Source organism: Balaenoptera borealis (assembly GCF_965194805.1).
Source record: "Balaenoptera borealis genome assembly, chromosome: 7".
NCBI classification, from domain to species: domain Eukaryota; kingdom Metazoa; phylum Chordata; class Mammalia; order Artiodactyla; family Balaenopteridae; genus Balaenoptera; species Balaenoptera borealis.
The window spans coordinates 127,276,870-127,289,945 of record NC_138864.1 but is presented as its reverse complement, the minus strand read 5'-3'; the positions used below and the strand labels follow the sequence as shown (position 1 = coordinate 127,289,945).

The 13,076-nt window shown below is 51.3% G+C and overlaps 1 protein-coding gene across 6 annotated transcripts in view; it reads right to left on the bottom strand.

Moving 5' to 3' along the window:
• The window catches only part of DPP6 (dipeptidyl peptidase like 6), a 1,033,290-nt gene that overhangs the window by 113,287 nt on the left and 906,927 nt on the right, over positions 1-13,076 (bottom strand). For all 6 annotated transcript variants that reach the window (XM_082398944.1, XM_082398943.1, XM_082398945.1 and 3 more), the window contains exons 9-10: positions 10,529-10,683; positions 8,924-9,021 (exon numbers count right to left, since the gene is read on the bottom strand). In XM_082398944.1, the coding sequence (XP_082255070.1) occupies positions 8,924-9,021; positions 10,529-10,683 (253 nt within the window). The remainder of the gene's footprint in view (positions 1-8,923; positions 9,022-10,528; positions 10,684-13,076) is intronic.

Genomic DNA, 13,076 nt, shown 5'->3' with positions numbered 1-13,076 from the left:
GTAAGAGAATGAAATTAGAACACTCCTTAACACCATACACAAAAATAAACTCAAAATGGATTAAAGACCTAAACGTAAGGCCAGACACCCTCAAACTCTTAGAGGAAAACATAGGCAGAACACTCTATGACATACATCACAGCAAGATCCTTTTTGACCCACCTCCTAGAGAAATGGAAATAAAAACAAAAATAAACAAATGGGACCTAATGAAACTTAAAAGCTTCTGCACAGCAAAGGAAACCATAAACAAGATGAAAAGACAACCCTCAGAACGGGAGAAAATATTTGCAAATGAAGCAACTGACAAAGGATTAATCTCCAAAACATACAAGCAACTCATGCAGCTCAATATCAAAAAAACAAACAACCCAATCCAAAAATGGGCAGAAGACCTAAATAGACATTTCTCCGAAGAAGATATACAGATGGCCAACAAACACATGAAAGAATGCTCAACATCATTAATCATTAGAGAAATGCAAATCAAAACTACAATGAGATATCATCTCACACCAGTCAGAATGGCCATCATCTAAAAACCTACAAACAATAAATGCTGGAGAGGGTGTGAGAAAAGGGAACCCTCTTGCACTGTTGGTGGGAATGTAAATTGATACAGCCACTATGGAGAACAGTATGGAGGTTCCTGAAAAAACTAAAAATAGAAGTACCATACTACCCAGCCATCCCACTACTGGGCATATACCCTGAGAAAACCATAATTCAAAAAGAGTCATGTACCAAAATGTTCATTGCAGCTCTATTTACAATAGCCAGGACATGCAAGCAACCTAAGTGTCCATCGACAGATGAATGGATAAAGAAGACGTGGCAAATATATACAATGGAATATTACTCAGCCATAAAAAGGAACGAAACTGAGTTATCTGTAGTGAGGTGGATGGACCTAGAGACTGTCATACAGAGTGAAGTAAGTCAGAAAGAGAAAAACAAATACCGTATGCTAACACATATATATGGAATCTAAAAAAAAAAAAAAGAAAGAAAATCATCAGAAGATCCTAGGGGCAAGACAGGAATAAAGATGCAGACCTACTAGAGAATGGAGTTGAGGATAATGGGAGGGGGAAGGGTAAGCTGGGACAAAGTGAGAGAGTGGCATGGACATATATACACTACCAAACCTAAAATAGATAGCTAGTGGGAAGCAGCCGCATAGCACAGGGAGATCAGCTCGGTGCTTTGTGACCACCTAGAGGGGTGGGATAGGGAGAGTGGGAGGGATGGAAATGCAAGAGGGAAGAGATATGGGGACATATGTATATGTATAACTGATTCACTGTGTTATAAAGCAGAAACTGATGCACCATTGTAAAGCAATAAAAATAAAAAATAAAACTCAAAAAAAAAAATTGAAAATGAGACAGACCTTCCATCCCAGATGAAAACTACTGCTCCCGAGAAGGGCTTTGCCGCCTTGGCCACACTTCTGAATCACCTGACGAGCTTTTAAAAAACCCCAAACCCAGGCCAGACCCCTGATGGAGGAAACTAGGAAAGAGAGACTTATAGAAATTGTCTTCTATCTTTGTGCCACCTGAAAGTTTGAGCACAAAGTGAAACACAGTAGATGTGAAAACTCTTGAACAATGATATGAGTGGTGGGTTAGGTGTCCGGAATCTTGGGTTCAAGCCTTGGTTCTATCCCTAATTAAAAAAGCAATGATGGGCAAGTCAGGTGGTGGTGACGGCGGGTGTGTTGGTGATGGAGGTGGTGGTGATGGTGGCAATGGTGGTGGTGATAATGATGGTAGTGGTGGTGATGATGTGGTGGTGATGGTGGTGGTTGTGATGGTGATGATGGTGGTGGTGATGGTGATGACGGTGATGGTGTTGGAGGAGGTGACGGTGATGGTGGCGATGGTGGTGGTGATAATGATGGTGATGATGGTGGTGGTGGTGATGATGTGGTGGTGATGGTGATGATGTGGTGGTGATGGTGATGATGGTGGTGGAGGAGGTGATGGTGGTGATGATGATGGTGGTGGTGGTAGTGATGGTAGTGGTTGTGAGAATGGAGGTGGTGGTTAATTGTTGACGGGGGTGGGGCTCAGGTCATTAGGAATGAAGACCCTGTTTTTCTGTGATGTTTCCATTGCTCTGATGACCTCTGTCTTGCCCCTAATCCTGAATAAAGGCTTGCACTGGATCCAATATACCAGTCTCAGAGGGAGTCCATACTTCTTACAGATTGGGCAGAAAGAAGCTGCCTTTCCTCTCGAGGTCAGAAGGCGGTGCATCACGGGCCATGTACTTGTAGGAGGAGCCTGGAGGCAGCGGCCCCCAGAGAGGGCAAGCTTCCTGGGAACGTGCATAATTAGAAGCAGCGAGCTGCACACACACATATTGATGCGCTGGGTCTTTACAGAGCCCCGGGTGAAAAAAGAGGCAACAGATCCACACAGACGTGCACACACATCTATGTTTTTGTGTCTATATCACAGTGCCATGTGTGTAAAGTTAAGTGCACACACACACACGCAACAGTACATTTTACAAACACTGACGGGGAAAAGCCTGCTTGAACACATTTTAAATCGGTGCCTAAGAGGTGGGGGAGCATGAGGGTAGAGAATAAAGTTGAAAAGCACAAATACACGAGAGCTCTTGCACTGACCAAGGAAGGTGCGCCCCGAACGGGGCACATGTAGATCTTGGTGCTGGAGAGTACAGTGAATACACGGAGTGAAATAAAATACACGTGAGGGGTGGTGGGCGGGGAGAGGCCGCCGCTAGCCGGGAGCATCGGGGGGCAGCGCCGGCTTCCCTTCTCAGGCTCCGTGAACGACCCCCCGACGACCTGGAGCTGCCAGGCGGTCAGGACGGGCGCCCCGGGCCGGCGGCCGGCCCGCATCTGACGGGGTGTTTGCACGAGGGGAACAGAAACACACATCAGCGTAGTGCAACACGTCTTCAGCAGGATCCTGCTGGGGATCTGCTGCATCTTAATTCAACACCCAGCTCAGCAGCTCCGCAGAGGCCCGAAGAAAACAGCAAAAAACAACTGCTTTTGTTTTTATCAGTGCAGCTGGGCTTCTCCGTGAAATGGTAAAAACTGCAGGACCCGCGGGGCATAATGCTTTCCACTTAGATTCTTCCACCCACAGGAGAAGCTGCGCTTGCACTTCCTGGAGAGGCTTGGGACGCATCACCCCCGTTCCTTCGGCCTAGTGCCACTGGGGTCACCGTCCTTAGTTCTCTTTGGTGGAACCCTTCTCCCAGGTGGCCTCAGCTCTGCTCTGGCATCGTGAGTGGCGGGGCTGCGTGTGACGCCCTCCCTGGCACTCGCCACCCACGCTCCCGCCACGCTGCACACGGCCACTGATCACGAGGCGCCGCGGTACCTGGACTCGAGCCACAGGTGGAGGGGCCATCACGGGCCTAACCCAGCACCTGGCACGTGCCGATGCCAGTAGGAGTTTCCCAGGGCAAGGATTCGGGACCCGGTCTTCATCTTCCCCTGGGAACTCTTGGAGGGGAGCTCAGGCTGGTTGACAAGCAAACAACAGAGGACGGGAAGTGAATGGCACAAAGGTGAGACGGCTGACAGAGGAAGCGTCTGACTTCTTCCTCTCGATGGCTCTGACCAGCCTGCCGAAAGTGAGCCCTGGCCTTCCGGAACTCTCCGCTTCTTTCCGTGGAGGCTGTGCGGGGAGGGAGGGGTGACCCCGCCTGGCTTGAGTTCAGGGCCCCCCTCAGGCTCTGTGTGGATTCAGACCCATCCCTTAACCTCTGGGTCCTAGGCCCCCGCCTCTGTGGAATGGGAGAAGGTGGGACCCACATCCGGGCTGTGTGAGGCCCCCAAGGGACACAGCCACCAGCCCATGGGACAGGACAGCCACGCCCTTGCTCCCGAGGGCAGGGCAGAGGGAAGGACAAGGGTGGAAGCAAGCCAGCAAACGGAGACGCCCAGTTTGGAAGGAGAAAAGGAGAATGTAAATAGCCCTGGGGTCACACACAATTTTATAATTCAATCCACAACCACAACTGGGCCTCACGCCTGATCCAGGAACTGCCCACACCCTCCTGGGTCCTGGAATATCCCTCTAGCCATGTCCCAGTGAGGCCAAATCCTGCCTGTGCCTCCAAGCCCTCCTCCTCCCCCTGACCCTCCTCCCTGGATTTCTCACTCCTTCAGCAAAATTCTGAAAAGAACAGATGCCTATTTTGTGGCACTTACCTTTTTACTGTTACATATTTCTTTGTTTGTCCCTGCCTAGATCTTTGAGGACATTATTTAGGTCTCCTTCCTTTTTCCATTCCTCCACAAAGTAAGTGTCTTATTGTTACCTTTTCTAGATTAGTTCATTTAGTGTTGAAAGAAACCAGAATATTATGTCACCCCCAAATATGCCTTTTTGACATGAAAATTATTTTGAGCTGAAGGCAATTAGGAAGCAGCAAACCCAGAAAAAACTCCCCCTTTTCTGCCTGAAGGCAAGAAATAGTCTCCTTTTCCTGGAGACAGACTCTTATTGGCCCAGAGATGCACCGGGGAACCTGCAAGCACACCTTCCTCCACTAGGTCCTCTGGTTTATTTACCTTCCCACGGCTGCCGCCCTTGGAACCCTAAACCTGCTTTCCTTGTCCTGTTAATTCTCTATGAATTTATTGTTCCTGGTTGAAGATGCTGTAAAAGCTGTAGCTGTAAATCGATGCTCTGAGCTGTTTTTTGCTGAGATTTTTTTCCAGGTGATGTGCACCGCACGCGTGAATGAACTGGGTTTTTTTCCCTCTTGTTAATCTGTCTTGTTGTGAGACTCTCAGCTGAAAACCCAGGATGGGTAAAGTGTGGTCTCCCCTACGGCGTCCTGTATTTGAGACAGCAGGATGTCAGCAATGGCTAAATACTTTTAAAGTTTTGGTTCTTAGAAAAGTACTAGGATAACCAAAGAAATCCATATCTTCAAGAATCCTATTGAAATAGGATTTTTGTTTTTGTTTGGTTTTTTGTTTGTTTTTAACATGTATATACTGCAGTTTTATTTCAATCGCACAAAGTTCACGTGTAGGAAATTTAAATGAAACAGTACAGTAAAAATAGCAGAGAACCAAAAACTCTAAAAAGGAAGTACACCTAAAGCATGAGAACTCAACATTCATTAGTGTTTCACCTTCAGTTTTACTGACACTTGATGCTTGCAAATTTTGAAACAAACTTTGAGATCATAATGACTATTCTGAAGAGATGTCAGCACCAGTACTAAGATTTGTACATTCAGTTGGTTTGCAACTGACTTGTTAGCCACTTACATAGTGTACAGTACAGATCTGTCACAGGTCAGATCACCCTCCTGTAATTAGAAAGGATCCCCTAAACTGCACTCAGCTTAAGACATCCAATGTACAAGGGCACGGAAACCATCATAATAATGTGGCTCCAATGAAACAGGATTTTACTGGCTAATTTTAAACTTAATTTGCCCATTCAGCAAAGGTTTACCAAGCTTGTACTACGCGCCAGGCCCTGCTCCGGAACTGGAGATCGGGCTTTGCACAAAACAGACAAAATCCCTGCCTCGTGGAGTTTATGTTCTAGGTGATGGGCGGGGAAGGGACACAGGAATAAAGTGTGGGGAACATCCTGCTGGGACTCCTTCTGTGAAGAAAACTAGAGTGGGGCGGGAAGGGTGCTGGCCAGGACCTAGAGCACCTGCGGGCCAGCTGTGTGGAGGAGCTTTGTGGCAGAGCCAGGCCCCGGCCACGCCCCGGATAAGGGGTGAGGCCCTGCAGACTTGAGGAGGGTGGGGGGAGGTGGAGTAGAGGTTAGCAGGGCACTTGGGGCTTTTAGGCCACTGTAGGAAGTCTGGCTTCTACCCCAGAGGGACGGGAAAGCGCAGGGAGTTCTGAGCGGAGGGAGCAGTGATCTGACACGGTTTAGGAGAGGGCCCTGGGGGGGGCAGGAGGGGAGACGGGACAGGGGAGAGGCCATCGGATGCTGGCTACACAGGAGGAATACCCTGTGGAAGACACAGAGTGAAGTCAGAGGCCTGAGTGCCAGAAGGTCGCTGCCCTGAACAGAGACGGGAAGGCTGCTGGGAGCAGGTTTCCAGGGGGAACGGGAATTCCGTTTTCACTGAGTTCAGTTTGGGTCACCATTTAGAGACAGTTAGAGACTTTCTCTGAAATCTGCAAAGAGCAAACGAGATCACTGCGTATCTTCCCGTGCAACGCCGGGCTTGGCTTGCGATGGCCTGGACACCCCTGTTGGGGCGGACGTCTCCATGGATTTTTGTCTGGTGGGTCAGATATCCCCAAGGTTACAGTTTAGGGCCCCGGGGGATCTGTAACCCCCAAACTTATCCTTACATTTCTTTGTCAAACTGTCCACATACACCTAGCTTATCAAATGCCTTTTGGACTGGTTCTAACACCGCACTGGTTCCCTTATCAATTAATGAGTTAAATAAAATCTTCAACACACGCTCATTTACTTTGCCTGAGAACCACAACCTGGCCAGTTTAAGGGGAGAGGTTGCGCCGCCAGTTAGAAATGGACCTGAAGTTCCGAGGGCAGGGCAGGGCTGAGTTCCAAAGGGGAGTGTTGCCGGCCTACAGGCAGGATTTACAGCCGTGAGACGGGGTGACAGCCCTGTGCTGTGTGACTTATCTAATATTCACGGCCACCCACAAGAGCAAACCTTTTTACTACTAATATTCATCCCCATTTTGCAGCTGAGGAAACAGAATGACGCAGGCGGATAGTAACTTGCCCAGGAGCACAGAACTGGGACCTGGACCCCGACAGCCGGCCTGCGACCCTTCGCTGGGAACCAGCGGTTCTCAGTCCGCGGCATCTCTGACCGCCACGCGGCACCCACTGGGGGAAGGCAAGGACGTGGCTGAGGTCCCCACGGTGCAGAGGGCAGCCCCCACGGCAAGGGATCCCCTGGCCCCGAATATCGGCAGGGCAGGGGCGAGAAAGCCTCAGACTTGGGGGGCCTCCTCTTCCAGGCCCCCCACTCGACACGCCCCCTCTCAAGCCTGCAATCCTTCACTTGCTTATAACCATTCATTCAAGGCCTATCCTTCCCCTACATCGTAACCTCCGTGTTTCTTTCATGCTAAATTCTCAGTCTAACGGACGCAAATAATAAACGCTCGATAAACGGCTGCTCACACTGACTGCGTGATTTCTGATAGATCTGCGCTCACTTTGAAAAATCCCAAGGCTGTGACGGAGAAGGAGATGAGAAAGTGTGACACTAACATTCTGCTATTTACACTGCATAGGAAAAGCATCACCGCGTTTAGCTTAGGAAACTGGAGAAGCAAAAAACCTGAGGCCCGCGTCTCAACAGCCCTGACGGAGGCGAGTTTTTCCTTGTCCTTGAAGCTAATCAAGCCTGCGGAAACAGCATCACCAAATGGACTAAACGAGATTTTCAATTAACTCAAACAGATGGCTTAAATTTTCCAGGTGACTTTCCATATCAATTCAGAGAGTTTGCTGGACCAGGCCCCAGGAGGCTTGGCACGGATGGAGCTGGAAGAAAACAATGAAATGCCTGGGTCTTCGGCAGAGAAGACAAAGCAATAATCGCAATGTTTCTTCTATCCCAGCAAGAATATCATCAGCCAAATTGATTCGACTCCCCGACCAGCGCACACTAAGGACCCACTCCCCTAGGAGGGGCCATGGAGAGTCAGGCCTTGGGACCAGCTGCATGAGAAGGAAGGCCGCTCCAGGGCGGGGAGCGAGAGGTAGCGGGCAGCCCTGGGCTTGGCCTGTCCACCTGAGGGCCTCACAGCATTTTACACATCACTGGAGACAGAAGAGCTGAAAGAACCTCAGCGGGATCCTGCAGAGGCCCCAGGCAGGTGGGTCCTGCCAAGGACAGTGGTGGAAGCCACCACAGGAGGAATCCACGCCATCACGGACCAGTGGATCCAAGTGCCCGTGTGCCTCGCCCTGAGCTGGGCCTGTGGAGGAGTAAGAGTGGCTGAGGCCACGGCTCCTGCCCTTCCGGAAGCTGCCAGAAGCTACTAATAATGTAGAGTTTCGTAACTGAATAGTGAAGGCTCAGGCTGGAGTCACGGCAAAACGTGGGCTGGATATCTGCTGACCCTCAGAATGGATCATTCTCAACTTAACTGGGCTCACGTATAGACTTGCAGATCTATAAACGGGTGGATCCTGGTGCCATTCCCTTCTCCTTCTGAGTCTCCCATCAATATTCTCAACAGAGCGAGGTTTAACGCTGATATAAGTGGACTCTGGAAGTATAACCAGTCCCCAGCCTGCTTGAACTTTGGGACAGAATGAAATTGATATTCAGACCCCTTCACAAAGATAGATTTTACTCAGTTCTTTTGGTTAGGAAATAAAATCCACCTACAGCCTTTATTAACAAGACAGTTGCCTTTGTCAACATGTTCCACCAACTACACGGTTGTTATACCAACTGGGAGATTTGGTTTATTGGAACAGGATTCACCACTCAGTTCCTGGAGCTGGCAAAAGACAGTAACGCTCTAAAATAATGCTCTGAAAATGGGGCACCATTCACAGGAGGTCCGGTTACATGGATTTTCTTGGAAAGACTGCATCTGTTCCTCCGAGGGGTGCCCTCCAAAGCCTGCCACGTGCCTGGCCATGTGCTCCCTCTGGACATGCGTGGCTGACCAGTCCTACCTGCCCCCCACCGCCCCCGAAGCCCAGCCTCCGGGGAGGAGAATCTGGGCCTGACATAAGGCAAGAAATAGTAGCATTGGTTTGACTGGTGTTCCTTTCCCAGAAAAACCACATCATAAAGCAGTAAGGAAAACTTTAGAAAATGTACCTTTTTCTTGGATGTTTAGATTAGCAGGAAGATAAATCTGAGCCTAAAGAGACCATGTAAATGGACACTGGTCTCGTTATTACCGCCTTAACGTAATTGAGGAAAGGGTGCAAACCTCATCCGTGGATCCTCAGGCGGCATCATCTCCAGGTCGTGCGTGGGTCCATTTAGGCCAATGACGTGCAGGGAGATACTGGGGTTTTCACATCCAGCCTGGGAAGTAAAAGGGGACAGAGATGTGAGTGAGCCGCCTCCCGCCTGGACTGGCCTGGGCACTAAGGCTGCCAGGAGATTCACAAGAGGCTCAGCGTGGGGAGGACGGAGTCCTTTAGGAGGAAGCTGCTCATCCCTGCTCCCCCTCCCTGGACACGCACTGGCCTGGCAGGGCAGGAAAGACAAGCTGCTGGGTCTGGCGGCCCAGGCTCCTCTGCCCCCACAGACGGAGATGCTGGGGTGAGGGAGGGACTCAGGTCCACACACAGCAGGCGTCAGATGGGTCACCAGCTCATGCCTCCGATTTGGAAGTGGGCGTCTGAATTCTGTTGGCCAGAATATGCTGACTTTCTATTAAAACGTGAAACCCCAAATCCTGAGCCATCTGGGCTTTATAATTCCAATTTCAGAGCACCTGTCCCAGAGTTCACTGTAAAATCAGGGGGCCTGTACCTTTCTGGATTTCAGGTCATTACATCACTCCTGGATTGGGGGGGCTCTCATAAAAGGATTCACCAGGGAAACCATTCCATTTCTAGGTGATCTATGGTTTCCAGCCTCCTGAACCGTGAGAAATAAATGTCTGTTGTTTAAGCCACACAGTCTGTGGTGCTTGTTACGGAGCCTGAGCTGACGGATACACCTGGTGTTTCCTTTCTCTGGCTTGGGACTCTGGGGACATCACTGGCCTCGCTTGGACATTGTCGCCCCTCTTGCTGCAAACTGCAGGCTGGAACGTCCCGTATTTCTGGTATACAGGGCACGTGGTATCAGCTCCCAGAGCCCTCTGATGGCTTGGAAGCTGAGGCCCAGGGCTCACTGGCAGAGGCTGGAGGGGTCCTTCCAAGGCAGCCCCGGGTGGACGTGGGGACCCTGTCACTAGGTGGGTGCAGGCAGAGCTGCGTCCACTCTCTTGCGCACCAGCCTCTCTCCAACTGAGTGGGTGGTAGAGGTTTCGGCATCAGGCCCTCCCTTCACGCCAGGACGCTGTGACTTGCTAACAAAGCGGGTTTTGGCTATCCGTCCCCTGCCCCACTCCTGCACCCTTGCTGTTCTGCTGGCTTTTTGTGGGAAGCAATTAGAAACAGTATGGGTCAGAACATGACCAAGGACAGAACAGCCCAGGCCCAGGGGACCAGGTGCAGACAGGGGTCTTTCTGACCTCCCAGAATTTAAAAAAGGAACTAGAGGACAGGGTGTCCCCAGAGTGGGCAGTGTGAGTTTTTGTCACCACGGACTCACAAGGGAGGTAATGTATTTTGGTTGCAATGAAGCTTAGACAAGTGATTAACGGTAGTTCCATTATTTAAAAGAAAGTAAACTTGCCGAAAAATTCAACTGAGCAAAGATGGGAATTTAATGCAATGTAATGGGAAATAATTAATCTTGCCTCTGTTTACTGCACTGCTCATAACACGTCTGATTATCACAGCTCCACGCTGGGAGTCGGCTGGGCGGGGGAGCTGATGAATAATGCAGAGCTATCCTGCTGCTGCTTCCCGCCTACCTTGGGGTAGTGGTAGGACTTCACGGTGGGGTAGACGGAGCCGGTGTAGGTGGGCAGCTCCATGACTGGCACCCGGGAGTCGTTGATGGTGGCGTAGGCGAGCCGCGTACCATCTGGAGACCACCAGTGGGCGATGTGGGTCTTCAAAATCTCCTCTAAGGGAAACAAACAAAGCAGAGGACTGTGGATGGCATGGATGGAGTATCGGCCAGGGCTGCCCGGGCACCACGGGAGCTGGACAGGAAATCACGAGCCCCCTCGGGGTCATTTAACTTCTACAGCCTCTGAGGAGGCTTCCCTGTGCCCGGGATACGCCTTCATTTCAGAGGTGCCTGGTCTGACCACCAAACCCTAGCACAGCAAACCCAATCAATCAAGGCCCAACCGAACAGAGGCTAACTGTCTAAAAACCATTTTTGGGGGCACAAATTTGAGTATGATGAGCCCAGCAAGTCTTTTCTGAATTGACTTATTATTGTTCTGTTGTGGGTTATTATTTTAAGATGATCAGAAAAAGAGAATTAGAGGAGATATATTCACTCTGAAGCAGGGCACACCCAGGCAGAACCAAGTGAGGAAGTAAACTGTGTTGCAGGTTGAATCCCAGAAAATCGACTTGCAGGAGACGCCTAGGGATCGCGCCGGCACACAGACCCCCTCACGCACAGCCGTGCAGGAGGGGAAGGTGTTCAAAGGCCAGCAGGCTCCGCACTCTGAAGCACGAAGGTGATTTCACTCCACATGGCAGAAACAGAATGGCCTTCTCTTGTGCGGGACCAAAGAGGAAACAGCAATCCTCTCAGGCTTCCACCAGGAGCACCCATCACTCCTGCCCGCCCCAAAGAGTCTTGGCTAATTAGAGTTTTGACTAGGGATGAGTGCTGTAGGATCTGTTATCTATTCTGGAAAGAACAATTCTACTGTGTCTTTTGAACAAGCCAAGAGAAGACACTTCCCAGGTACAACTCGTTAGAGTGCTAGGGTCACAGGAGCATCTCGGTGCGAAACAGCTCTAAGGTCGGCGGATTCCTCCTTGTACACGCTCTGTATTTTTATAAACCAAATCCCCCTAGGTTTGTTTTTAAAATAAAGACCAATACAGCTCTATAATCACACACTGTGAGTCCCATTCACCGGTCGTTATTAGGTGTAGACCATAAACCGGCTCTGTGAGCCTGTGGGGACAGAAAGGTAACTGAGGCACCTGAGAAAACAGAGTGAGTGCACCAACCACACAGGGCAGGATGTGAATCGGAGTAGAGCCGAGGGGCGATGGCCACCGGAGGGAAGGGTCACAGAGATGAGAGAAGCAAGGCAGCAAGGCCAGGAGTTGGGCCAGCCTGATGGCCCGGCCAGGGGGGCACGGGGATCTGCCGGCTGCAGGATGGAGACGGCGGGGGGCAGAGGGGCAGGGGGGCCGGGGCGCAGGGCCGCGTCAGTCAGGGCCCTGCTGCAGTGGCTACAAAAGCATTCCACAGCCAAGTTCAGGACTGAAAGTGGGGCACTGCAACTCCTTCTCCCGGGAGACTGGCCGACCAGGCAGTTTGTCCCTCCATCACTGGCTCCACTGGCCTGGTTTCTCGGTGCGACAAGCCCCCATGTTGCGTGGGACCTGCAGTAGCAATGCTAGGAGTTATTCCTTTCATGAAGTGCTGGCCTCCCTCTAAATACGTCTCCCTGGCCCTCCGAGGGCTTTCCTCCAGGCCTGCTGGCAGCCTGCAGGGACCCTGACCCAGGGTGACCCGGGACCGGCACCAGACACCAGACAGTGGAGTCTCACCCACCATGAAGCCCCTGGCATATCTGACTTCCCATCACCCGGACACATCCCAGGCCGGCAGCACAGCTGATCAGTGAAGGATGGTGAGGGGGCCCGAGTCCTGGGTTCTGCCCCTGTCCTGCCATCGACCGCGGAGGCCCCGAACAAGCCCCCAGCTGTCAAACAAGGGGCACAGCGGCTGCCTCTAACACGTCCTCCCTGACAGCGTTTTGTGACCTTGCGGCATCCGAGAAACGACTCAGAAGCTTCTGCAGAGCCGATAAAAACCCAAAGGTCTGCTGAGGGGCGGGGGGGGAAAGGAAGTCAGCCAACTCTCCAGTGCTTGTAATCTTCCAATGTCTTCGGCGGCCGGCAAAGTGACTTTCAGGTGCGGGTGTGGAAGGAGGGGAGGGAGAAATGACTTTATCCAGCACCACCTGACTCGTCTGGCCGGCGCGTGTGGGACAGTGGGCAAGAGACTCCAGCAGATGGTCAGCTGGAAAAAACAGGCACCATTCGCAATGCACCTTCTGGGTGGTTCTGCTCCATGGCGTCTGTGCTGCAGGGCTGGGAGCGCGGGGACATCAGGGCACGAGGGGAATCACTGGCAGTGAGTAGGACACAAGGGGCAGAGGGCCAAGGAGGTGGCGTCCGCCTGAAACCATCCCCGCGAGCCCGGCCACGGCTCTCACGGCACATTCATTCACGGCCAGAAAATCCCCACAGAAAAGCGGTGGGTGCAACAAAGGCTTCTAGAAGAGGCAGCATCGCACAAGAGCAAGCAGACCA